We start from the raw sequence: 27,990 nt of genomic DNA, 5'->3' as shown, positions 1-27,990 counted from the left end.
GAATGTTTTCATATTAAGTTTTTAATTTGAGCAAAGTTTAAGACATTGTTGAGATTTTTAAACTCCAGATGAGATTTTGGCAAAAAGTCGTTTATTTGATCAAAAATTCAGTAAAAATAGGAAAATTCTGAAATATTATTAAAATTTAATATAACCATGTTCTATGTGAATATATTTTAAAATGTAATTTATTTATTTGCTGCAAAGCTGAATTTTCAGCATCGTTAGTGCAGTCTTCAGTGTCACATGATCTTTCAGAAATCATTCTAATATGCTGATTTGCTGCTCAAGAATTATTATCAGTGTTTTATTTCTTCATATTTTTGTGGAAAATGTAGTACCTTTTTTCAGGATGGATAGAAAGTTCAAAAGAACAGCTTTTATTTGAATAGATATACATTTTTTAATATTATAAATGTCACTTTTACACAATTTAATGCATCTTTGCTGAAACTCCAGAGATTACGGATATTTTTCAAAATGTCATTTTGAAAAGTCATTTATTTGATCAAAAATTCTGTAAAACAGGAAAATTGTGAAATATTATTACAATTTAAAATAACTATCTTCTATGTGAATATATTGTAAAATGTAATTTGTCCCAGTGATGCAAAGCTGAATTTTCAGCATCATTACTGCAGTCTTGAGGGTCACATGATCCTTCAGAAATCATTCTAATATGCTGATTTGCTGCTCAAGAATTATTATCAATGTTTTAATTCTTCATACTTTTGTGGAAAATGTAATACTTCTTTTTTAGGATGAATAGAAAGTTCAAAAGAACTGAATTTATTTGAAATACTTATCTTTTGTAATATTAAATGTCATTTTTACACAATTTAATGCATCTTTGCTGAAACTCCAGAGATCACAGATATTTTTTTTAGGAAAATGTCATTTTGAAAAGTCAATTATTTTATCAAAAAATTCTGTAAAAACAGAACAATTGTGAAATAATATTACAATTTCAAATAACTGCTTTCTATTTGAATATATTTTAAAACATAATTTATTTCTTTGCTGCAAAGCTGAATTTTCTACATCATTACTGCAGTCTTCAGTGTCACATGATCCTTCAGAAATCATTCTAATATGCTGATTTGCTGCTTAAGAAACATTTCTGATTATTCAAAAGAACTGCATTTATTAAAAAAAAAAAGAAATCTTTTGAATCATTATACATTTCTGTACTGTCACTTTTGATCAATTTAATGCATCCTTTCTGAATAAAAGTATTAATTTCTTAACAAAAATACTACTTTTTTCAGAATAAATGACGGAAACTGTCAAAAAGTGCTCACATACTATTGATATGAATTTAAAATACATTTAGAATGACAGAATAAATGGTGCAACAGTAGCTTTGGTGCTCACGTGGATGACACTGGTTCAAGCCTGGGCTGCAACATGTCAACAAATGTCCTGGATTAGGTTATAGGTTACATATGAGTGAGTTCACATCCTCTCAGATTTAGACAGTGGTGGCCATTCTCACAGAAGGCAAAGGAGTTAATCGCTCAGGCTGCAAAATATGGGAAAACAGTCAGTAAACACAAAAGGCTTTACCTCTCAATGATTTTGTGCTGAAGATGAGTCAGTGGGTACCTGTTGACGTCTGTACTCAGGCTTCAGTCTGGCTCTCAGCAGACGATGAGGGTTCAGAGTAGATTGAGAGATTGCAGCCTGAAGAGACAAAAAAAAGACACTTCAGACAAGATGAAGAACAGGCTCACAATGACACAACAATGACGTCTTTTACCTTCTCCACTGCTCTTGAGACAGGATACCTGGGGATTCGATCTGTGGAGGAAAAGAGTCATTGAACAGATTCATTTATTAGTTCAGATTGAATGAGCTGCATTTGAAGCTATTGTAAAATGCAACACATATTTGTGACTATTGGTTAACTAAAACCATAAAAAAATCATTGTTTGAATTAAAATAAATATTAACTATTTAGGAAAATATAATATTACAATTTTTTAAATGATTCTTTTATTTCAGCTAGTTGCCAAGGATAACTACATCTACCTAAATTAACCAAAACTAGAGCTAAATAAAAACTATTTACAAATATAAAAAAACACAAACAAAACAAAATGAATACAACTTTTTAATTAAAACAGATAATATAAAAATAAAATCTAATTCAAAATATTAACACAAAAATATTATAGTACACTATTTATACTAAAATAATCCTGGTGACCACACATTATTTATTTTATTTATTATTTCATTAAGGCAGCAAATTGCCATATTATTCAGTAACAGGAAATTTTTATTCTATAAGTTTTTTTTAGGGTGATATGTGACCCTGGACCACAAAACCGGTTATAAGAGTACATTTTTTGAAATTGAGATTTATACATCATCTGAAAGTTGAATAAATAAGCTTTCCATTCATGTATGGTTTGGATAGAACAATATTTGGCTGAGATATTACTATTTGAAATCTGGAATCTGAGGGTGCAAAAAAAAAAAAAATCTAAATATAGAGAAAATCGCCTTTAAAGTTGTCCAAATGAAGACCTTAGCAATGCATATTACTAATCAAAAATTAAGTTTTCATATATTAACAGTAGGAAATATCTTAATATTCTAATAATTTTTGGCATTAAAAGAAAAATTGACCATTTTGACCCATACGATGTATTATTTGCTATTGCTACAAATATACCCATGCTACTTAAGACTGGTTTTGTGGTTCAGGGTTACACATAAAACCTCAACACTTTGCATCATGGTACTGAATTAAAAAATAATTGTGACCCTGGACCACAAAACCAGTCTTAAGTCGCTGGGGTATATTTGTAGCAATAGCCAAAAATACATTGTATGGGTCAAAATTATCATTTTTTATTTTATGCCAAAAATCATTAGGAAATTAAGTAAAGATCATGTTCCATGAAGATTTTTTGTAAAATTCCTACTGTAAATATATCAAAATGTAATTTTTGATTAGTAATATGCATTGTTAAGAACTTAATTTGGACAACTTTAAAGGTGATTTTCTCAGTATTTTGATTTTTTTGCACCCTCAGATTCCAGATTTTCAAATAGATGTATCTCGGCCAAATATTGTCATATCCTAACAAACCATACATCAATAGAAAGCTTATTTATTGAGCTTTCATGTAATGTATACATCTCAGTTTTGTAAAATTTAACCTTATGACTGGTTTTGTGGTCCAGGGTCACAATTCTGAAATCAATTTTTTTTTAAACTCAATAATTGAAAACATAAATGTATCATTATGTACGGACTGGCTGTAGATTTTGGAGATTTATATGCTTAGGTATTAACTGAGCAACATTTGGGATTTGCATTTGGGAGATGTTTTTATCTTAAGTGACTTAAAGGGATAGTACACCTAAAAAAGAAAATTCTGTTTTCATTTACTCAACCTCAAGTTGTTCCAAACCTGTAAGAGCTTCTTTCTTTTGTTAAACATGAAGGTCGATATTTTGAAGAATGTTGATAACCAAACAGTTGCTGGAAGCCATTCCATAATAAAATACTCTGGGAAAAAATGAGCACTCGTTCTGTGCGTCAGGTGCGAAACCTGGCTTCAAAAAACAGATGCATGAGTGCTGCCAGCATTGCTTTAAAGGTTGAAAAAATAGAAGGTCAGCTTGTCAGTGCTCAGAACATACGGCACACACTGCAACAAGTCGGTTTGCATAGGCGTCGTCCCAGAAGGAAACCTCATTTGAAGCTGAATCCCACAAGAAAGCCCAAAAACAGTTTGCTGAAGACAACCTGTCCAAGAGCATGAATTACTGGAACCATGTCCTGTGGTCTGATGAGGCTATAAGATAAACTTGTTTGGCTCAGATGGTGTCCAGCATGTGTAGAGATGCCCTGGTGAGGAGTACCAAGAAAATTGTGTCTTGCCTACAGTCAAACACTTCATTGCTGCAGTTCATTGAGGGAAGCATAGATTCCATTATGTACTGTACATTCTGAAGCAAAACATGATGCCTTCCCTCCAGAAACTAGGCAGAACGGCAGTTTTCCTACATGATAACGACCCCAAACACGCCACCAAGATGACTTCTTGCCTTGCTGAGGAACATGAAGCTGAAGGTGATGGAGTGGCCAAGTATGTCTCCAGACCTGAACCCTATTAAGCACCTGTGGGGCATCCTCAAGCGTAAGGTGGAGAAGCACCATGTGGCTAACCCCCAGCAGGTCCGTGAGAAGTGGAAGAGGATCCCAGCAACACTTTTGTACTCACTTTTGTTGCCAGCTATTTTGTCAATAATGGCTGTATGTTAAGTAATTAATAAATCTATACTGCTATACAAGCTGCACATTGACTACTCTAAAATATATACAATTTCATTTCTATAGTATTGTTCCTTATAAAGATTTACTAAAATGGTTGCTGAAATGTGAGGGGTGTACTGACTTTTGTGACACACTGTTTATGTTTTGCAAATAAGTGTTACCTGGGAATTGATCCCATGACATAGTGTTGCAGGCACCATGCTCTACTGATTGAGCTCTAGACAGCTGAAGGAAGCACCACTCACCACGTCTGCTACAAAAGATGAAGGCCAGCACAATGAAGAGGACAAAAAGAGCGCAGGGGATACCAGCAGCGATACCAGCAATAGCAGCTCCACTGAGTCCAGGAGCTGAACAACACATCAACACAACAACAAGCTTTAGGAGACATATCATACACTACCATTTTAAAGTTTGGGATCAGTAAGATTTTAGAATTTTAAAGAAATAATAGTTCTATTTAGAAAGCCCACATTATTTGATCAAACTTGACAGTAAAGACACAATGTTACAAAAGATTTCTATTTCAAATAAATGCAGTTCTTTTAGTTTATCAAAGAACCCTTAAAAAATACAATATATCACAGTTTCAAACAAATATGAAGCAGCGAAACTGTTTTCAACATTGATAATGATCGGAAATGTTTCTTGAACAACAAATCAGCATATCAGAATGATTTCTAAAGGATCACGTGACATTAAAGACTGAAGTAATGATGCTTAAAATTCAGCTTTGCATCACAGGAATAAATTACATTTGAACATATATTCATTTAGAAAACAGCAGTTTTAAATTGTAATACGATTTCACAATTTTAATGTTTTTTACTGCACTTTTGATTAAATAAACACAGCATTGGTAAGTATAAGAGACTTATTTCAAAAACATTAAAAATCTTATTAATCCCAAACATAGTGTAGGATGTATTTTTTTCCCTGTTTTTCCTGATCCCTCTCTCTGATCCTTAAATGTAAAGTTACATTTTTAAAGAATTTAATTTATTATTATTATTTATTTAGTCTCTAGACTTTTATGCAAACGCCCTTCCGTAGTGAAAAAAATACATGTATTTCATGGTACACTCTTAAAAATAAAGGTGCTTTATAAGGTTCTTCACATCAGTGCCATAGAAGATCCATTTTTGGGTCCACAAAGAACCATTCAGTCAAAAGTTCTTTATTGTTCTTACCTTTTTATAATCTGAAGAACCTTCTTTCACCACAAATAACCTTTTGTAAAATAGAAAGGTTCTTCAGATGTGAAAGGTTCTTTATGGAACCATTCAGTCAAAAAAGGTTCTTCTATGGCATCGTGAAGCACCTTTATTTTTAAGAGTGTAGGTATACACTTTATATATTTATGCACTTCATTGTGCTTTTGCTATACTTAAAGTCTGCTAAATTGGAACAACTAATTTTGTACCTAATGTACTTTAATTGTGTGCAAGTAGTGGTGAGGTCCAACTAAAGTTTAATTGTGCACAAGTAGAACTTTACTTGCAACAGTTCTACTTGTGCACTTTAAATATCTTGCATTTAAAGACTCATTATACCGAGATCATACAATCCTTATTAATAGTGATATGGAAACACATTTTAGACGTAATATCAAGAAATGTGCATTGTGCAAGAAATATTCCAAATAAAGTTGAATTATAATTTTATATCAGTAAGCATATCATTTATATCAAATACAGCCTTTTTAAAAAGTTGCATCCCACTGTGACAGATTCATAAAAGAATCAGTGCAGAAATAAGGCTGTTTTGGACTGAAGAGTGTTTTTTCCATAGTACACCAAGCTCTTTTATCTCAAAAGATCTAGGAAAGTTCGATTCCTGATGATATTAGCCATTTAAAGCTTTGCAATTCACGTCACCTGGCCCAATCCGATGCTCTGACTCTTCTCCTTTGGTTGTGCCAGCTTTAGGGATGACCCTGAAGTAGTACACAGTTTCTGGGTTGAGTCCTGAGACGCTTGTGGTTCTGGCGGAGGCTGACATCAACTGGATGGTGAGGAAACCTGATGCGGTGCTGTGTTTGTTTTGAGAGGGGCTTGAGAGCTCTGGGCCCTTCATCTGGATATCAAAGCCTTGAAAATACTCAAACGTTTAATATGCACTGAAATGCAAACTATTTGTTATTTTATATATATATATATATATATATATTTAAAGTACATGTACCTGTGATAACAGAGGTGAGAGGAACAACCCATGTTAGAGTCACCTCTGTTCGATCCTTACTCAGGAAAACACTTGAATTTGAGATCTGAGGGCCTTAAAAAATAAACAAAGATTGAATTAGCACATTTTGAAAAGAATCTAATATTAACAAAACAGAACAGAATAGTTTAATAGTTTGGGGTCAGATTAAGACTCTTCTGTTCACCAAAGCTGCATTTATCTGATTAAAAAATGTGAAAAATTGTGAAATATTATTACAATTTAATATATAGTGAATTATAATTTATTTCTGTGATGCAAAGCTGAATTTTCCGCATGATTACTCCAGTCTTCAGTGTCACATGATCCTTCAGAAATCACTCTAATATGCCGATCTGCTGCTCAAAAAACATTTCTTATTATTGAAAATTAATATTTTTGTGGAAACTGACATTTGATTAATTTAATGCAAAAGAAAAAAATCTTATTGACTCCAAATGTATTAATGGTAGTACAGGCAAACAAAATACACCTTTAATAGTCAATTTACTGTTTGTTTTAATTGGCATTTTATCCATTTTTAGTGGTATAGTCATTTGAATATATAAAGGATATATAACAAATCCATACCCAGCAGTGTTGTGTCCACAGTTTTATTTCCGAGAGGATTGATGGCAGTGCAGGTGAAAGTGTCGAGGTCTGTTGTGGCATTAAAATCATAAATAAACAGATGAGTTGTGTTTGTACTGATTTGGTATTTGGGTCCAGTTTGCAAGAAGTTTCCATTCTTGATCCAATGCACAAGGGCATCAGGTGTTGCTTCAGCAGAGCAGTGGATCACAACAATCATCTGTTCATCTTGATTTACGCTGGTTAAAATTACTGAGTGAAAATCCACAGGCCCACCTGCAACATAATGCAATGAGATAAAGATGTCGTTTCAATGCATTACTGTCCTCTAAAGCATCCTATAAAGTAAACATGTGAAAATCAACAGGACCACCTGCAACAAGATAATGGCACTGTGCCAATGTACTCTTAAGCACTCTATATAGGCAGTTTTTGAACAGTAAGATTTTAAATGTCTCTTCTGCTCACCAAACCTGCATTTATTTCATCCAAAATACAACAAAAACAGTAAAAAAATTGAAATATTTTTGCTATTTAAAATAACTGCTTTCTATTTGAATATATTTAGAAAAGTAATTTATTTCTATAATTTCAAAGCTACATTTTATCATCATTACTGCAGTCACATGATCCTTCAGAAATCATTCTAATATTCTGATTTGCTGCTCAAAAAACATTTATTATTGTTATTATTATTATTATGTTGAAAACAGCTGAGTAGAATGTTTTTAGGTTTCTTTGATGAATAGAAAGTTCAGAAGAACAGCATTTATCTGAAATAGAAATCTTTTGTAACATTGTAAATGGCTTTATCATCACTTTTGATCAATTTAAAGCATCCTTGCTAAATAAAAAGTAATAATTTCTAAAAAAAAAAAAAAAAGAAGCTTTTTTTTATTTCAGAAAAATGCTGATCTTTGGATTTTTTGATTCATCAAAGAATCCTGAAAACAATGTACTGTTTTAAATATCAGCATATTAGAATGATTTCTGAAGGATCATGTGACATGAAGACTGGAGTAATGATGCTGAAAAGTCAGCTTTGATTACAGGAATAAATTACATTTTAAAATATATTCAAATATAAAGCAGTTATTTTAAATAGTAAAACTATTTCACAATATTACTGCCTTTACTGTATTTTGGATCAAATAAATGCAGGCTTGATGAGCAGAAGAGACTTTCTTTAAAAACACTGAAAATCTTACTGTTCAAAAACTTTTGACTGGTAGTCTATATAAATAAAAGAAAGAACAGAAATACAGTTAAAGATAAAACAAATAAATAGAAAATAAATATCCAAATAATGAATAAAAATCACAAAAAATATTCAGGACTAATTAGAAACAATTAATAATTTATAAAATATTTAATTAAAAATATGTTTTGTGAAGTCATAGTCCTTCATTTATTTGACTATTTTTACATTATTTATTTACTTGCTTGTTTTGAATGCCTGCAGTTTTAGGCTTACAAAGTAAAAGAAATGGAAGAAGTGAAAGAAAAGCTGATATATAATTATTGATATAAAAGAAAGAACAAATAATTCTTCATTCAAAACATTACTGAATAACCCTGTCGATTATTTTTTATTTTTTTTTGCACAAAATTCATCACTTATTAGGCTACACTTCATACTGTCTATGTAGACAGCACATAAAAAAATCTAAAAGCAAAAGTACGAAATGGATTTCTAAAGCTAAATAATAATATTCATCATAACTAAATCTAAAATATTAATAATTCTGCTACAAATTAATTGTACTTGGTACCTCTCCTTACTAGTCTTTTTTTTCCTTAATACTATGTATTTACTATTTATAATTTAATTTTACTAAATAACATTCACCATAACATCAGAAATTACGAGGAAATTCCACAGATTCCAAGTGGAATACATTTGTAACATAACAAAAACATTCAAAAATCATGTTTTTTTCAATTATGTTATCATGGTTTTATTGTGTCAGCTGTATTTTTGTAGTTATTTTTTTTTCAACTTTGTTTTTTTATTAATTTTGTTTCAAAACTCCCTTGAACATTACAGAATATAAAATTTTATATCATTACAAAGTAGACTCTCCCACCCCTACATTTATCACAAAAAATTAAAAATAAATAATAATAATTTAATAATTTATACTATACATATATATAAAAGAAAGTAATATATACACAAATTTTGTAGTTATTTTACTTTCAAAATTACCCAACTGCAGTTTGATGGAGATTAATTGGAATGCACAATGAAAAAACATGATTTTTGAAAATGAACTCTTCATTTGAAACTCTAGTAAGCAACAGAGCATGACTTACGAGGAATGACACTGCAGTGTGTCTGAATTAGAGGATGTTCAGCTTTACAGTTGATTTCTCGTCCGTTTAACCTCTGAATGTCATTAACAGTCATACTGTAATTGCCATATCCACTGGCATTGGAGCTCAGGCTGGCAAATGACAATTGTGCTTCTGGAGCGCCACCTGGCCACAGACAGAGGAACTGCAGCGCTGCGCCTCCATCCACAGCCTGCACTGAACACTGTGGCTCACCACTGGGAGACTCTGACATGATGGAAAGAAGAAAAGAAACAAAAGCATCTATTCTGGCTTTCTTAAACTAGGGTAGAAATCTCTAACACACAGCTTTGAATGGCTCAATGCTTTACCAAGCACTGTCTGTCAGCAGAAAAATATCAAGGGAATATTTACACGACGCACAACATCTTAACATGCTGGTATTCCCTTATTTTGAATTTGAATGGCAAACTCCTACCATAGACAATTACGGTGACATTTCTCTGAAGTTTCGCCCCAGTTCTGTTGTTAATCATCACGCAGGTATAAACGCCGCTTTGACTCGTTTTAACATTGCTGAGATGGACTGTTCCTGTTGAAGACGTTGCAATGGACTCGCCATTGAAAAACCATGTGGCGGAGGGGGGCGGTTCACCCTCGGCCTGACAGGAGAGGAACAGAGACTCTCCCGAAACAAAGAACGCTTTTGTGGGACTGACCTTGAGAACTGGCATATCGGGTCCATCTAGAGGGAAAATAAGATGTCGGAAATAAAACGGGCTACTGTTTGAAAAGACTCTTAAAAAAATAGCTTAGGCACAAATGAAAATTTGCTGAAAATGTACATCCAAAGACGTAGATGAGTTTGTTTCTTCATCTGATTTGGAGAAATGTAGCATTACATCACTTGCTCTCCAATGGATCCTCTGCAGTGAATGGGTGCCGTCAGAATGAAAGTCCAAACAGCTGATAAAAACATCACAAAAATCCACTTAAATCCATCTGTTAACATCTTGTGAAGCCAAAAGATGCATGTTTGTAAGAAACAAATCCATCATTAAGAAATTTTTTAACTTTAAACTGTCGCCTCTGGCCAAAATAATCCATAATAATGCTTCCTCCAGTGAAAAAGTCCATCTCCTTTTGTCCTGCCACATCAAAAACCACCAACATAGAGTTGAAGTCAAAAGTCTACACCCCCCTTTGAGAATCTGCAAAATGTTTATTATTAGATATTTCACGTAAAAGATATTTCCAGCTCTTAATGCATTGTGTTTTTTTCTAGAGCATCAGTGAGTGTTTGAACCTTCTGTAATAGTTGCATATGAGTCCCTCAGTTGTCCTCAGTGTGAAAAGATGAATCTCAAAATCATACAGTCATTGTTGGAAAGGGTTTAAATACAGAAAAATGCTGGAAAACCAAAGAATTTGTGAGACCTGAAGGATTTTTCTAAAGAACAGCGGGCAGTTTAACTGTTCAGGACAAACAAGGGACTCATGAAGAACTATCACTAAACAAAAAAACACAGCTGTGGATCATTCAGGTAACCACACAGTATTAATGTTGCGTTCCAGGCAGGTTTTTTAACTGGTAAATCACCACTTCAAACTACGACTCACAACTTTGTAGCGTTCCAGGCAAGTCACGCCAAACTGCCTGGACACATTTATGAATTATTATTATTTTTATATTGTTATTAATTTGATTGCAACGTTATATTGTCCTAAGCTCTATTTTTCCGCCGTGTACTACTTGCATAAACACCGCACCCATTAGGGCTGACATTGTTGTTTCGCGGGCTATGTCACGTCAGAACTCGGAACTGGGAGTCCATCGATCTAGTACGAGTTCACGAGTGGAAAGTCACGGGTTTGACTGCCGTTCCAGTGCACTTTCACTGGTAGAAGGTTGGAAAAACACGGGTTACGGGTTGTCTGGAACACGGCATAAGAATCAAGTGTATGTAAACTTTTGAACAGCTTCATTTTTATAAATGTAACTATTATTTTCTCTTGTGGACTAATGTGAAATATCTTATTCTGGTCAGTACAAAATAAAAAATAACATGCATTTTGTATGATCCCTCTTATTTTGCCTTTGCTTATTATGGTTTGGAGTTAAAAAATGCCTCAGTTACAGTATGAATAAACACACAGCTTTTCACTTCTCAGGATGATAACTGTTGGACTGGATTGATGTGGATTATTGTGATGTTTTTATCAGCTGTTTGGACTCATTCTGACGGCACCCATTCACTCCAAAGGATCCATTGGTGAGCTACATTTCTCCAAATCTGATGAAGAACCAAATTAATCTACATCTCAAATAGCTTCAGGATAAGTGCATTTTCAGCTAATTTTAATTAAAAAAAATCAATTTCTTTAAATGAACATAGTGGTTGTATATTTACTCACACAGCACTGTGATGTCCCTGTTTTGTGTCTCAGAGCTGAATGGATTAGTTAGTAATACAGTGTAATGGCCTGTGTCTCTCCTGCTGGGCTGGTTTATCGTCAGTTTCTTCCCGCTGATGAAATAATGAGGCCCATTTTTTAACTCAAGCCCATTGAAGAACCACCGCACTTCTTTGGCCTCCCCTTGCAATGTGCTGTAATACAAGGTAAACCTCATTTCACCCTCTATCGCGTCTCCTGGATCAGTGTGCAGGGATATATTCATGATGATATCTATTGAGAAAGAGAGACAAGGAATACAATTAATGGAAATGAATCACATTTATGAAGTTTAAATTAAAGACTCTTATTAAAGGCACAATATGTATGTTTCACTGCAAGAGGGCGCATTTTCAAAACAAACAGAGAGACAAAGGCGTAGTTTGATGATGAGTGTGGAATCATGGAAATTGTTGTCTTTATTCTCAGAGTCGATGCGATCTGTCAGGACTCGGGCAGAAATCATGTCCATGGATGAGCGAATGTATTAAAGACTTATTAAGTCGAGCGCTTCCACTTTTCCGGTCATGTGTATGAAGGAAAAAGCAGCACTGTTTGATCATACTAGATACATTTGAGTGTGTAAAAGTTCTGTTATAATGCTACACTGTGTATCCGTCACCTGTCTAATAAAATGCATGCAGTAACATATTAAAGTGTCTTTGGTGTTTCCATGTTTTCTACAAAATAAAACTGGAAAATCAAGGGTGTATGATGGCATTGGCAGGTGATGCAAAGTTAAAATTGCTTATTTCTCTGGATTTAAACATTTTTCAAAACATTTGGGATACTGAACTGTGACCCTGGACCACAAAACAATTCATAAGGGTAAATTTTTTTTTAAAGTAAGGTATATACATCATCTGAGAGCTGAATAAGCTTTCCATTGTTGTATGGTTTGTTATGATATATGACAATATTTGGCCGAGATACAACTATTTGAAAATCTGGAATCTGAGGGTACCAAAAAAAAAGAAAAGAAAAAAAAAAAAGAGAAAATCGCCTTTAAAGTTGTCCAAATGACAATAGCAATGCTTAGTACTCAGTTGTTCTTAGCAATGCACATTACTAATCAAAAATTAAGTTTAGATATATTTACAGCAGGAAATTTACAAAATATCTTCATGAAACATGATCTGTATTTAATAACCTAATGATTTTTGGCATAAAAGAAAAATGTATCATTTTGACCCATACAATGTATTTTTGGCTATTGCTACAAATATACCCCAGCGACTTAAGTCTGGTTTTGTGGTCCAGGGTCACAATTAAACTACTAGGTTTTGTTAATTGGCCAATCAGGAACAGTTATCAATCAACACAGATGATCTCAAAAGCCAGGTATAATTCTGATTAATTGATCAGTATAATGTGTTGCCACCCATGTGCTCAAAACTCACCATAAACAAAGAGGTGAAATGTAGCGCTGACCTTTTCCTCCAACATCTTAGTCATTTCCACAATGTATGTGCCGTTATAACGAAGCAGAACATTCATTATAGTAAGGGATCCGTCTAGCTCTCGTTTATAAATGGCTGAGGCATTATCTGAAGGGAGGCTACCACCAACGGTCCATTTGGCAACCAGAACGCTTCCCATGAACCACATCACCTCAGGCTGAGAGACACCAGCGTGAGACACGCTTAGGGTCACATTGGTGCCCACAAGAGCTTCAGCGGTTACGGGTACTGTGGGTGAGATGGTCAGTTTGCATACATTACCTATAAAAGGGGAGGAAAAATCAATAATTGTTTATTATTATTGTCTACACATGTAGTCCAAGAGAAAACAATAGTTTGATTTATAAAAATTACCCTGTTCAAAAGTTTACATACACTTTTTAATACTGTGTTGTTACTTTAATGATCCACAGCTGTGTTTTTTTGTTTAGTGATAGTTTTTTCATGAGTCCCTTGTTTGTCCTGAACAGTTAAACTGCCTGCTGTTCTTCTGAAAAAGCCTTCAGGTCCCACAAATTTAGTGTATTTGAACCCTTTCCAACAATTACTGTATGATTTTCAGATCCATCTTTTTTTAAACTGAGGACAACTGAGGGACTCATATGCAACTATTACAGAAGGTTCAAATGCTCACTGATGCTCCAGAAGAAGAAAAATGCATTAAGAGCCAGGGGTGTAAACCTTTGAACAGAATGAAGATGTGCAAATTTTTCTTATTTTGCTTAAATATCATGTTTTTTTTTTACACCAGACATATTCAGTTCAAAATATCGGTTATCGGTCTACTTGATCTGTAATAATCGGTATTGGCATTGGCCCTGAAAAACACACCAGTTGACCACTACTTAATATACAGTTGAAGTCAAAAGTTTGCATACACCTTGCACAGTAAAAAGTCATAAGTTGACTTAACTCAAAAAACATGACAATTCACTTAACTTAATTATTATTTACTTAACAATTTTAAGGCAACAGGTTTCCTCAAGTTTTTTTTGTTAAGTCAACTTATCACTTTTTACAGTGCAAGGTGTATGCAATTATTTTTACTTCAACCATATATTAGGGGTTGACCAATGTGTTTTTCAGGGCCAATGCCAATACCGATTAATACAGATCAAGTAGACCGATAACTGATATTTTGAACCAAATAAGTGTGGTGTGAAAGTGAAAATTAATGTCAAAATTAAGAATAACAAGGACTCTGAAAAAGCTTTCTTTAAATACTTTTAAAATATTTTATTGACAAATCGGTTTTAAAAATTGCAGATACCGATAACCATAAAAATGCTTAACATAGGCACTGATAATCGGTCAGCTCCTAAATATTATAGATACTAAAAACGGCATTCATGAACTTGTGTACTTGTGAACTTGTGAATAAAGATGTGTACAGAACGAAGATGTGTACCTTTTTCTTATTTTGCTTAAATATCGTTTTTTTATTTATTTTTTATTTAGTACTGCCTTTCAGAAGCTACAGAAGATTCTTAAATATTTCCCAGAAGACCAAATTAGTTACATTTACCCAAATCTTCAAATTCAAAAGGTTTTCACCCCCTGGCTGAAGAACGATCCCTCTTATTTTGGTCGAATAATTAACATTTCGCAGATTCTGCACACTCTAAAAAGTGATAATTTGACTTAACTTAAAAAAATTGAGGAAACCCGTTGTAAATAATAATGAAAAAAATAAGTTAAGCAAACTTGACAATTATTATTTACTTGATAATTTTAAGGCAATTAAAATTAATGTCAAAATTAAGAATAACAAGGGCTCTGAAACTTTCTTCAAATGCTTTTTAATTATTTTATCGACAAATCGGTTTTGAAAATTACAGATACCGATAACCATAAAAATGCTTAATATCGGCACTCATAATCGATCAACCCTTAATATTAAGATATTAAACTGTATTTACTAAGATAAACATATTAGAGTGGCACTTATGAACATTGTCAAAAATAAAATAAACTCGAAGGCTTTAAACATAAATTGATAACACTTTACAATAAGATTTCATTTGTTAATATTACTTAGAATGAATTTACACAGCATTGATTAATCTTAGTTAATGTTAAGTTTAACATTTACTAATGCATTTTTAAAATCACATTAGCTAATGCACTGTGAACTAACATGAATATGAATGTGTTTTTTAAATAATATTAGCAAAGGTTAATAAACGCTGTAATGATATATTATCCATTGTTAGATTATGTTAGTTAATGCCTTAACTAATGTTAACAAATGAGACCTTATTGTAAATTTAATTTAATAAATCGTTGACTTGCATGTTTTGGCTGTGGTGTTATAGAAGGCACTAGTAATATTTCTGACCAGTTTCATTATTAATTTGCTTTTTAAGACAAAAACTATTGAAAAACTGACATAATTATCATACCAAACCACGCATTTCATAAGGATCCTTAAAAAAAAATCACGTTTCACATGTAATTTTAAAATGCAAATAAATGAGTCTGAGGTAACAGCACTGATATTAATAATAATAAATTAAATTTTTACTTAGTCTGGGTTATGTTAAAGTCTGTAATATGCTATAAAATCAATAATAATTTGATGTTAAACGATATATATTTATAAACATTTATAATGGGATTTGATTTTACTCACCTGTGATGAAGAACAAAAGAACACAAAACAAACTAAAAAGCGTCTGCATGTCGACAAACTCAAACTAATCCTGTAAGTCTGTCAGAGTTTTAATTTTGACCATGAAGTCATATTCCTCTGATGAACAGGTGTGAAATCACTCAACATCGCTGAGAAATGTTGAGATGTCCCAGACATCCTCCGTACAGGTGAGCTTTACCTGAACAAAACGTCCCATCAGATCACTCAGTAACATATTTAAACCTCTTTTCTTATTTTGTATGATCAGAAATAGAAATGCTGGCTGCTTTCACGCGTGTAAAAGAAGTTTGAGTTGCATTGCACTTCAAGAAGAAAACCTTGTGGAAACAGAAGTGGGCGGGGCTTCGCGTCCTATTTTAAAGGAATAGTAAACTCCCATATTTGCAATAGTTTACTGTTTCAAACCTGCATGGCATTCATTTTTACGGTGAGTGCATAATTTAGTAGTCTACTAAAAAAGTCTAAAACGGCTGCCAAGTTTTGAGAAAATAACATTAGCCTATTTTTTGATTAACTATGCCTAAATAATAGCGTTAACACTCAACTGCAATATTTTAAAGAGATTAAAATGTTTTTATACACAGTATGGTGATTTTCCGATCAATCCTAGCTATTATTCGACCATTATTAAATCCAGTTCTCCTCATTCAGTGCTGGCAGATTATATAAACTGTCTTCAGAATGCTTTTGAAGAGTAACCAGACACTGAGAGAGGAGCGAGATGAGAGATAAAGAAGAGAAGAGACCCACTGTGAGATTACCTGAAGTCTTCATTCAGCAGAGCCCACATGGTTCCCAGCACTGCCTTTGTTTATCAGTAAACCAGAAGGGTGGCACAGGACATCTCTGTGTGTTTTCAAATCATGTTTTTACACAACAGGTTAGACAAGCTCAAAGCTTTAACATTAACACTGCAGCTTTTCACTTCCAGAACAAAAAAGTACAGATATTGTACTCACACACTTGTCATTTAAGATGTCCATGTCTTTCTTTCTTCAGTCGTAAGGAAATTATGTTTCTTGAGGAAAACCCCCCCTGAGTTTGAACTTCCAAAATGCAGTTTAAAAGCAGCTTCAAATGGCTCTAAATGATCCCAGCTGAGGAATAAGGGTCTTATCTAGTGAAACAATCAGTCATTTTCTAAACAAATTGACCTCAAACGCTCGTCTTGAGTTAACTCTGTGAATTCTGGTTTAAGACAGGGTATGTCAAAAAACTCCCATCTCATTTTCTCCTCTAATTTCAAAATAGTCCTACATCGCTGCAGAAGTATCAACCCAGTGTTTACAAAGAGAACATGCAAAAAAGATCAAACACCCTTTACAAAAAAAGGTAAAACAGCGATGTAGGGTCATTTTGAAGTAGGAGGAGAAAATGAGATGGGAGTTTTTTTGACATACCCTAACTGTCTTGAACCAGATTACAGTTCATGCAGAGCTAGGCAAGACAAGTGCTGTGGTTAAAAAATATCTATATTGTAAATTTTTTTAGAAAACGGCCAATAGTTTCACTAGATAATACCCTTCTTCCTTGGGATTGTTTAAAGCACTTTTAAGCTGCATTTTGGAAGTTTAAACTCGGGGGCACCATAGATGTCCACTATATGGAGAGAAATCCTGAAATGTTTTCCTCAAAAAACATAATTTCTTTACAACTGAAGAAAGAAAGTCATGAACCTTGGATGACAAGGGGATGAGTATGTCATCTGTAAAGTTTTGTTCTGGAAGTGAACTACTCCTTTAAGAGTGGAAAAACAAACATTAAAGGATTAGTTCACTTCCAAAACAAAAACTCACCCCTTTGTCATCCAAGATGTTCATGACTTTTCTTCAGTCGTAAAGAAATTATGTTTCTTGAGGAAAACATCTCAGGAATTATCTCCATATAGTGGACTTCAATGGTGCCCCCGAGTTTGAACTTTCAAAATGCAGTTTAAAAGCAGCTTCAAATGGCTCTAAACGATCCCAGCCGAGGAATAAGGGTCTTATCTAGCGAAACGATCAGTCATTTTCTAAACAAATTGACAATTTATATACTTTTTAACTCAAACGCTCATCTTGTCTAGCTCTGCTTTAACTCTGTGTATTCTGGTTTAAGACAGTTAAGGGTATGTCAAAAAACTCCCATCTCTTTTTCTCCTTCAATTTCAAAATCATCCTACATCGCTGCAGAAGTACCAACCCAATGTTTACAAAGTGAACATGCAAAGAAGGTCAAACGCCCTTAACAAAAAAAAAAAGGTAAAACAGTGATTTAGGACGAGAAAGAACATTTGGAGTTCGAGGATTTTTTGATATACCCTAACTGTCTTGAACCGGAATACAGTTTATGCAGAGCTAGGGCAAGATGAGCGTCTGAGGTTAAAGAGTATACACATTGTACTTTTTTTTTTAAAAACACCCGATAGTTTCACTAGATAAGACCCTTATTCCTCGGCTGGGATCATTTGGAGCCCCTTGAAGCTGCATTTAAACTGCATTTTGGAAGTTCAAACTCAGGGCACCATAGAAGTCCACTTTATAGAGAAATCCTGAAATGTTTTCCTCAAAAAACAATTTCTGTACCACTAAAGAAAGAAAGTCATGAACATCTTGGATGACAAGAGGGCAAGTATGTAATCTGCATATTTTTGTTCTGGAAGTGAATTACTCCTTTAAGAGTGGAAAAACAAACATTAAAGGAGTAGTTCACTTCCAGAACAAAAATGTACAGATAATGTACTTACCCCCTTTTCATCCAAGATGTTCCAGTCTAATGAAACAATCTGTCATTTTCTAAACAAATTGGCAATTTATATACTTTTTAACCTCAAATGCTCGTCTAGTCTTGTCTCTGCAATGTGCATGCGTAGTCTTTGTGATCCAGGTCAATACAGTTAGGGTATGTCGAAAAACTCCTCTCTCGTTTTCTTCTTCAACTTCAAAAATCACCCTAAATTGCAGTTTCACCTTTTTTGTAAAGGGTGTTTGATCTTCCTTACAGGTTCACTTTTTTCAGTTTTTCAACATACCCTGTCTTGAACCAGAAAAAAAAAAAAAAAACAGTTCACGCAGACATAGACAAGCGTTTGAGGATAAAAAGTATATGAACTGTCAGTTTGTTTAAAAAAATGACCGATCGTTTCACTAGATAAGACCCTTCCTCCTCAGCTGGGATCGTTTAGAGCCCTTTGAAGCTGCATTCAAACTGTATTTTGGAAGTTCATACATGGGGGCACCATTGAAGTTCATTATATGGAAAGAAATCCTGAAATGTTTTCCTTATGGAAACACAATTTCTTATTGACTGAAAAAAGAAAGACATGAACATTTTGAATGACAAGGGGGTAAGTAAATTATCTGCAAATGTTTGTTCTGAACGTGAACTACTCATTTAAGAATAAAAAAAAAATCAATACAAAGCCATTGTATAAATCATAAAATCTGTTTTAAAAAATGAATGAGGCTTACAATAAATTATGATATGCATATGAAAAAGACAACTCTTTATTGTCATCGAATGATATTTTACAATCAGGACGCATTCAGAGGCGCTTGTGGTAAGTGATTTACTCTCTCGTTATGCTGAGAGACACTGTCCTGTTAAAACTTTAAACAATATTAAACTAAACTACATTAATAAATGACAGGAATCACAGAAAAGGTCTGTTCAGTTCTGATTTTGAGTGAACGTGTCACTGAAACAAACGTAATGGCTTATTAGTGCATTCAAAAGTGTTCCCTACAAAATTGATGTAAATGCACTGAAAAACTGATGAGGCTTTGTTGGAACGGATGGGTGTTGATGGATCAGTGTCTCTCAGCATCCATAATGAAGATAACAGAGTCACAAAACACACAGGAGCAGGCACTACATGATCTACATGGGTCTGGTCTGGATTTGTGATGGGCCAAACCAGACTTTACTGGTTTGGTACTGAATTTCACTCCAGCACCAGTGATAAAAGACCTAGGAAAAAAAAAAACGAGACAGAAAAATATTTTAATTACACAGCCCTGCATCTTAAATAAATAAAAAAATACTGCTGATTTGCAACAACAACAAAAAATTACCTAATCTATAACTTATTAAATATACATTCAAAGCAAAATTTATTCAGACATCAGATATAATTTTTGATATTTTTTGCTAGTGGGAGCAGGACACCTTCATTTATGTAATTGAGGATAGAAAAACAAAGTCAAATTTTAAAACCACCAGTTAAATTTATAAACATTCGAGACTAAAAATTTGATTTGACACTTTGACCCAACTATGTTTTGTTACATACCTTTATTTCAAAGTTATGACATTATCAAGATTTTATTACCATTTTCTAAACTATATTGAATAAACTGTGATAATATGAGAAATGTTGAAGGTGTCTGACAAAATTTATGTGACCCTGGACCACAAAACCAGTCTTAAGTCGCTGGGGTATATTTGTAGCAATAGCCAAAAATACATTGTATGGGTCAAATTTATTGATTTTTCTTTTATGCTAAAAATCATTAGGAAATTAAGTAAAGATCATGTTCCATGAAGATTTTTTGTAAAAGTCCTACTATAAATATATCAATGTAATTTTTGATTAGTAATATGCATTGTTTAGAACTTAATTTGGACAACTTTAAAGGTGATTTTCTCAGTATTTTGATTTTTTTGCACCCTCAGATTCCAGATTTTCAAATAGATGTATCTCAGCCAAATATTGTCCTATCCTAACAAACCATACATCAATAGAAAGCTTATTTATTGTTTCCATATGATGTATACATCTCAGTTTTGTCAAATTTAACCTTATGACTGGTTTTGTGGTCCAGGGTCACATATAATATAGCCAAGTTTAAAATATCAATAAATCAAAACATCAAAATATGAATAAAACTTTAGTTTTTCCCAAAATAATGATTTTTTTTTTCAAATTATACAGTATAAACACTTTAATGTTAAAAAAAAAAAAAAAGTATCTGATGCTCATCAAAGTTCTATTTATTTGATCAAAAATAAACAATAAAAAGTAATATTATGAAATATATTATTGCAATTCAAAATACGTTTTTTTTAATTTCAATATACTTTAAAATATACTTTTTCTGTGATGCAAAGCTAATTTTCATCAGCCATTACTCCAGTCTTCAGTGTCACATGATCCTTCAGAAATCATTCTAATATACTGATTTATTACTTTTATTATCAATGTTGCAAACAGATGTGCTGCTTAATATAAACAAATAAATAGAAATCTTTTCTAACAACATAAGTCTTTACTATCACTTTTTGTAAATTTAACACATCCTTGTTGAATAAAAGAATTAATTTCTTTCAAAGAGAGAGAAAAAAATGTGGTGACCCCAAACTTTGAGGTGTTAAGTGTTACAAAAGTTTTCTATTTTAAATAAATGCTCTTTTTTAATCATTTTATCAAAGAATCTTGAAAAAAGTATCACATATTAAACAACAAAACTGTTCCCAACACTAATTATACATCATTATATTAGAATGATTTCTGAAGGATCATGTGACACTGAAGACTGGAGTAATGATGCTGAAAATTCAGATTTGCATCACAGGAAATGATTATATTTTAAAGTATATTAAAATAGAAAACCACCATTTTAAATTGCATTATCATTTCACACTATTACACTTTCTGTATTTTTAATCAAACAAATGCAGCCTTGATGAGCAGAAAAGTCTCTTTTAAAAAACATGAAAATGATCCCTAATTTGAGCAGCAGTGCATGTATCAGTTAAATGATTAATTAATAATTAGAGAAACAAGATGCATTTAACAATCATGATATTCTTACCTTCAGTGTGAGTCTGCACTGCTCCTCCTGCATCTGCATCCTCTATATTCTTCCAGCCTCTTTCAGTTTTCCCACTAGATCATCGACTGTCTCCACTTTGACTCCAGCTAGTCTCTGAGGAGGTTCATCCACCTTCAGCACCTCCAACCGTGAGCTAATATCCACTCCCAGATCTGCAGGCTTCAGATTTGCAATCTTCTTTTTCTTTGCTTTCTATGAAGGCACAAAAAATATTAATGCTTAAACATGCCTTATTCTGCAGCTTTGAAGCATGCTTTGTTCTCCTCTGTCCACTTATGCTAGACGCACTTTATTTCATAGGACATCAATTGTAGTTTTTTATTAGAACATAAAAAAAATTCATTAAACTCAACTTGCAGTGAAAGGTTTGAATAATTACTTTTTCTAATGTATTGAACATTCATCGGTTCTTAGATCAAAAATACAGCAAAATCAGTAATATTTTAAAATATTATTTCACTTCCAAATGCAGTTTATTCACGTGATGCAAATCTGAGATTTCAGCATCATTACATGATTCTTCAGAAGTCATTCTAATATGCTGATTAAGCTCAATTTCCATTTTTATTGGTAGTCATTTATTAATGTTGGTTCTTATTATTATTACTACCACTGTAGAAAACAGTTGCTTAATATTTTTTTTGGAAACCCGGATGATGTTTACAGGAATGTTCAACAGCATTTATTTAAAATAGAATTTTTTGTAACATTATAAATGTCTTTACTGCCACGTTTGATCGCTTTAATGTATCCTTGCTAAATAAAATAATTTATTTAAGAGAAAAAGTCTTACAGCAAACGTTTGAATAGTAGTGTTTCAGTTTCCACAAAAATATGAAGCAAAAACTGTTATTGATAATTATAAGAAATGTTTTTTTGAGCAGCAAATCTGTATATGATTTCTTAAGGATCATGTAACAATGAAGAGTAATGATGCTGAAAATTCAGCTTTGCATCACAGAAATAAATTATATTTTACTATATATTCAATTAGAAAACAGCCATTTTGAATGGCAATAATATTCTACAATATTGCTATTTTTACCGTAATTTCAATCAAATAAATGCAACCTTAGTGAGCATAAGAGATGTCTTTTGAAAACATTAAGAAAAAAACTAAATTTTTTACAAACTTTTGGTCTGTACTGTAGATATGAATTCAACTGAAAAAACTTGTGAAAAATATCTTTCATGTGGTCAAATAGCAAATAGTGGAGCTCTGCAGCCACCTACTGGTAAAAGTTTTTTTTTTTACTTTTAAAACTGGATTTTCCAAAAGATGGGCAAAAATCTTACACTAAATTATCCATGTTATCCCCATGAATTAAAGTTAGAAATATGGGTCTTTTATAAAGTGAATTTTACATAAAAAAGCAGTTTTTGTAGAAAAACCCATTTAAAAAATATTTATTAATTTATATATATTTAAAAAATATCACTAACCCACTGAAAACTGCACAAATGTAGAGTAAAAACTTTAATAAACAGAAAAATATAAAGTACAGACCAAACTTTTGGTCTGTACTGTATATATTTTTATACCTGCGTTTGACTTGTTTTTTTCATCTAAAGCAACTCATACTGTATTAAAGCTATGCATTTGATCACTTCAGGCATTCTATGGAAATCAAACTCATGAACTTGGAGCCACTAGTGCAAAAAATGTACTGTATTGCCTGCGGATTTGCAGTGTTGCAGCATTATTGTACCATGATGTTGGGCAGTGTGGCGTATCTAGGAGTGTTGAGACGGAGGTCAGCGGTCAACACGGCTGGCAATTTGATCATAATGGTCTCCAAACCTCCATCAACTTCTCTCACCACCTTTATCTTGTCTGCATCTAAGGTCACCTCAGATGCAAAGGTTCCCTAAAGAAATCAAAAATTAATAATCCATTAATAAAAATTTGGAAGTCACTATCTCTAACTCAGTCCAGAAAAAGTAGTGACATAACAGGTAGAGAAAACATCAGTTTAGACTCAGTTTTGACAACATCTGCCCATGCAAGAAATGCTAGACTGTTAAAATCCACAGTAACAGCAATGCTTTTATTATCAAATGTCACTCAATATAATGATGGGAAGATGATGACTGACCTGCGGCCAGTCCAGCAACGCTGCTGTCATCTGTCCAGTTTGATTGCAGTCATCATCTATGGCCTAGATGAGAAACAGTACCGTGATATCATGAAACCCATTGATGAATACTGAGTAATTTGTTAATATGATGAACCATCAGCTACCTGTTTACCCAGAATGATCAGATCAGCTTGCTCTTTTTTAGCGAGAGCAGCCAAAATCTTTGAGACCTGCAGGGGACCAAGCGTCTCGTAGTCTTTTCCGGACACTTCCACATGTATGCCGCGGTCCGCACCCATAGCCAGAGCCGTCCGGATCGTCTCCTACAATATAGATGTTAATGTAAGGATGACATTAATGATTATTTGTGATTTATTACACAGTTGAAGTCAAAGGTTTACACACACCTTGCAGAATCTGCAAAATGTTAATTATTTGACAGAAATAAGTGGGAATTATACAAAATGCATGGTGTTGTTTATTTAGTACTGGCCTGAATAAGACATTTCACATTAAAGAGGTTTACATATGGTCCACAAGAGAAAATAATTTATAAAATGACCCTGTTCTAAAGTTTACATACACTTGATTCTTAATATTGTGTTGTTACCTGAATGATCCACAGCTGTGTTTTTTTTGTTTTTTTGTCCTAAACAGTCAAACTGCCAGCTGTTCTTCAGAAAAAATGAAATTCTTTGGTTTTTTCAGCATTTTTGTGTGTTTTAACCCTTTCCAACAATAACTGTCTGCTTTTGAGATCCATCTTTTCACACTGAAGACAACTGAGGGACTTGTTGCAACTATTACAGAAGGTTCAAATGCTCACTGATGCTCCAGGAGGAAAAACTATGCATAAAACTTTTGAACCGAATACAGATTTGTGCATTTTTCTTATTTTGCCTAAATATCTTTTTTTTTCCATTTAGTACTGTCCTTAGACAGAAGATACTTACATCTTCCCCAGAAGACAAAACAAGTTAAATTTACCCTGATCCTCAAATTCCAAAAGTTTTCACCCCAGACGCTTAATGCATTGTGTTTCCTTCTGAAGCATCAGTGAGTGTTTTAACCCTCTGTAATAGTTGCATGCGAGTCCCTCAGTTGTCCTCAGTGTGAAAAAGATGGATCTCAAAATCATACAGTCATTGTTGGAAAGGGTTCAAATACACAAAAATGCTGAAAAACCAAAGAATCTGTGGGACCTGAAGGATTTTTCTGAAAACAGCAAGCAGTTTAACAGAAGCATCAGCAAACTTAAGTATGTCTTACCTGAACCTGCTGAGGACCACAGCTGACGGCAACAACCTCCTTAATAAGCTTCTTCTCCTTGAGTTTGACGGCCTCCTCCACTGCGATCTCACAGAAGGGGTTCATCGAATGCTTGACGCCATCTGTAACCACTCCTGTGTGGTCAGGCTTGACTCGGATCTGAAGTGGATAGAGACACAGTGCTGAAAATGCATTCTTTGCTAACCTTTTACTTCAATGAATATCTTCAGCTGTACATGTATTGTTAGGACTGGGCTGTGACTTTCACTAGGCTGAACTGAAGGTTGTCCAAAACATTCACAGCCTCTCGTATTTAAGTAAGAGGCGACATGTTTAACCTCAGATGACCTGTGCACATACTATGCCAAGGGTGGCATAGAGGACACAGGCTGATTATGATACCACGAAGGCCATTTCAAAACCCATGGCATGCAGACAACAAAGACTGATCTGTCTGTAACTCAAGAGCTCAGCATACTCACCGATCAATATGCATAAAGGTTACTTTCTGGATCCTAACTGAACCAGATCAGAGGTTTCAGGACCTCAAATCACAAAAGCACAAGTGCAATAAACATATCCAGCTCACTGGAATCTGGTAAGACCTGATTTAAAAGATCTTAAAGACAGATTTGGGATATTTGACATTGTATTGATCGCCAGCCTGATCAATATGACCAGAAAATCAATACATTACAACACTGTAACCGGCCAAAACAGCAGAGCAGCAAACCAAAGATTAAAGATCAAACCGATAAGTAAATATTCAGATCAAATTCATTCATTTTAGATGATAAAACGCAGTGCAATTCAATCTCATAGAAAATAAAATGCTTTAAACGTATATGACGTTATAATTAATATTTACATTTATTTTAGTTATATAAGCTTTTTTACTTCAGTTTTTTAAGTTACATAAAGGCAGTTTGGTCAAATAATGATAAATAAGGTTAAAGATCTGCACTTATAAAGTTTTTAATATTCATTACCAGTCGTAAGTTTTTGAACAGTAAGATTTTTAATGTCTCTTCTGCTCACCAGGCCTGCATTTGTTTTAACCAAAGTACAGCAAAAACAAAAATATTGAAATGTTTTTACAATTTAAAAGAACTGCTTTCTATTTGAATATATTTTAAACTGTAATTGATTCCTGTGATCAAAGTTACATTTTCAGTATCAGCTCCAGTCTTCATGATCCTTTAGAAATCATTCTAATATGGTGATTTGCTGTTTAATAAACATTTTTTATTAATATTATCAGCATTTAAAACTGTTTTATTTTTTATTTTTAAATTAATCTTTGATAAATAGCATATGAATATATATCTGAAATAAAGCGCTTTTGTAACATTATACACTATATCATTCAAAAGCTTTTTTAGAATTTTTTTAAAATAGTAAAAATATTATAAAATTTCACTGTTTTTTGTTTTTTTGACAATTCTTTGATAATTAGTAAGATCAGTATTTATATTAAATACAAAGCTTTTGTGATGATAAATACATTTATAATGTTACAAAAGATTTCTATTTTAGATAAATGCTGTTTTTCTGATCATCAAAGAAACCTGAAAAAAATTCTACTCAGCTGTTTTCAACATAATGATAATAAAAAAATATTTTTGGAGCAGCAAATCAGAATATTACAATGATTTCTGAAGAATCACATGACTGAAGTAATGATGCTAAAAATTCAGATTTGAAATCACAGGAATAAATTACATTTTAAAATATATTTAAATAGAAAACAGTTATTTTAAATTAAGTATTTAATTTAAATAAAGTAAGAGTAAATACATTTTACATTTTATAAATACATTTAAACTTTTGCTGTCCTTTGGATAAAAGAAATGCAGGCTTGGTAAGCAGAAAAGACTTTAAAAAACAATATAAATGTACTGTCTCAACCATGACATTTGTAAGTGCTGTTCCTGCTTGCCATAATTTTAATACATCTGACAGATGTCAGCATGCAATTTTCTCAAATAATAAATATAATTCTGAAAATGCATTCATGCCCATATAAAATGCTGATAACACTTTACAATAAGGTTCATTAGTTAACATTAGTTAAGCACATTAGTTAACATGAACTAATAATGAACTACACTTATACAGCATTTATTAATCTGTGTTAATGTTAATTTCAACATTTACTAATACATTATTACAATTTTGTTAACATTAGTTAATGCAGTGTGAACTAACATGAACAACTGTATTTCCGTTAACTAATGTTAATAAAGATTAGTAAATACAGTAACAAATGTATTGATCATGGTTAGTTCATGTTAGTCAATACATTAACTAATGTTTAACTAATGAACCTTATTGTAAAGTGTTACCAAAATGCTCATATGCAATTACATTTAAAATGTTCATTAATGTTGACCCACAAGGAATATTACTAATGTAAACTTATATAAATATAAATGTGAAAATGTGAAGAAAATCCTGCTATATCTTTAAAAGATCGCTTTAAATTTCGTTTGACATTATCAAATGCATTATGTTACACAACTGCAGAACGACTCACATTCATATGCATGTTTATAAAACCACAACTGCACAGGTGAAGTAGAATACAGCTTATTATTAAGACTGCAAGGCCAGAACTGTAAAGAGTTTTGATATTTTTGAATTAAAACAACATTAATAACAACACTGACCTTCATCAAACAACCATGTTTAACTTGCATGCCTAACCTCATTCAGCAGAACAGCTGGCCTAAAGTCAGCTCTTTACTATCTAAAATAATGCAACTCCGTGTTTATTCACAATTAAAAACATTTCTATGTGTTAACTGAAAGATTATCAGTTATATACCTTGACAGCATAGTCAATGACCCGCTTAACTCCGACCAGAACTCGGCCGCTCAT

General features: G+C 32.9%; 2 protein-coding genes across 2 annotated transcripts; both read right to left on the bottom strand.

Annotated features, from left to right (window-relative positions):
* Positions 1–1,471: 1,471 nt before the first annotated feature.
* Positions 1,472–13,564, bottom strand: LOC141342501 (V-set and immunoglobulin domain-containing protein 10-like; the record flags this gene model as incomplete). The annotated part of the gene is made up of 11 exons (XM_073846959.1): positions 1,472–1,522; positions 1,606–1,683; positions 1,760–1,800; positions 4,540–4,644; positions 6,172–6,384; positions 6,479–6,571; positions 7,088–7,363; positions 9,404–9,649; positions 9,861–10,127; positions 11,798–12,070; positions 13,237–13,564. Coding segments are annotated over 11 exons (1,971 nt in total), but the record flags the coding sequence as incomplete, so codon positions are not given.
* A 5,840-nt stretch (positions 13,565–19,404) lies between these two features.
* etfb (electron transfer flavoprotein subunit beta) lies at positions 19,405–27,990 on the bottom strand. The gene is made up of 7 exons (XM_073847424.1): positions 27,937–27,990; positions 25,110–25,268; positions 24,005–24,163; positions 23,859–23,921; positions 23,472–23,630; positions 21,742–21,954; positions 19,405–19,897 (listed from the first exon to the last, which is right to left on the bottom strand). Exons 1-6 carry the CDS (start codon positions 27,988–27,990, stop codon positions 21,784–21,786), a joined length of 765 nt encoding a protein of 254 aa, XP_073703525.1. The 3' UTR covers positions 19,405–19,897; positions 21,742–21,783.

This window comes from Garra rufa, chromosome 9, assembly GCF_049309525.1.
Source record: "Garra rufa chromosome 9, GarRuf1.0, whole genome shotgun sequence".
Lineage (NCBI taxonomy): Eukaryota > Metazoa > Chordata > Actinopteri > Cypriniformes > Cyprinidae > Garra > Garra rufa.
Note: the sequence above shows the minus strand (reverse complement) of the source record. Positions and strands in the feature narration are given on the sequence as shown.

What these genes read in the sequence shown, in the direction of transcription:
- etfb (XM_073847424.1), bottom strand. Translation starts at nt 27,990, where the DNA reads ATGAGCGGCCGAGTTCTGGTCGGAGTTAAGCGGGTCATTGACTATGCT. An exon ending in GTGGTCCTCAGCAGGTTCAG is followed by an intron (nt 24,164 to 25,109) that starts GTAAGACATACT and finishes TCTATATTGTAG; the next exon opens with GAGACGATCCGGACGGCTCT. An exon ending in CCACACTGCCCAACATCATG is followed by an intron (nt 21,955 to 23,471) that starts GTACAATAATGC and finishes GTGCCTTCATAG; the next exon opens with AAAGCAAAGAAAAAGAAGAT.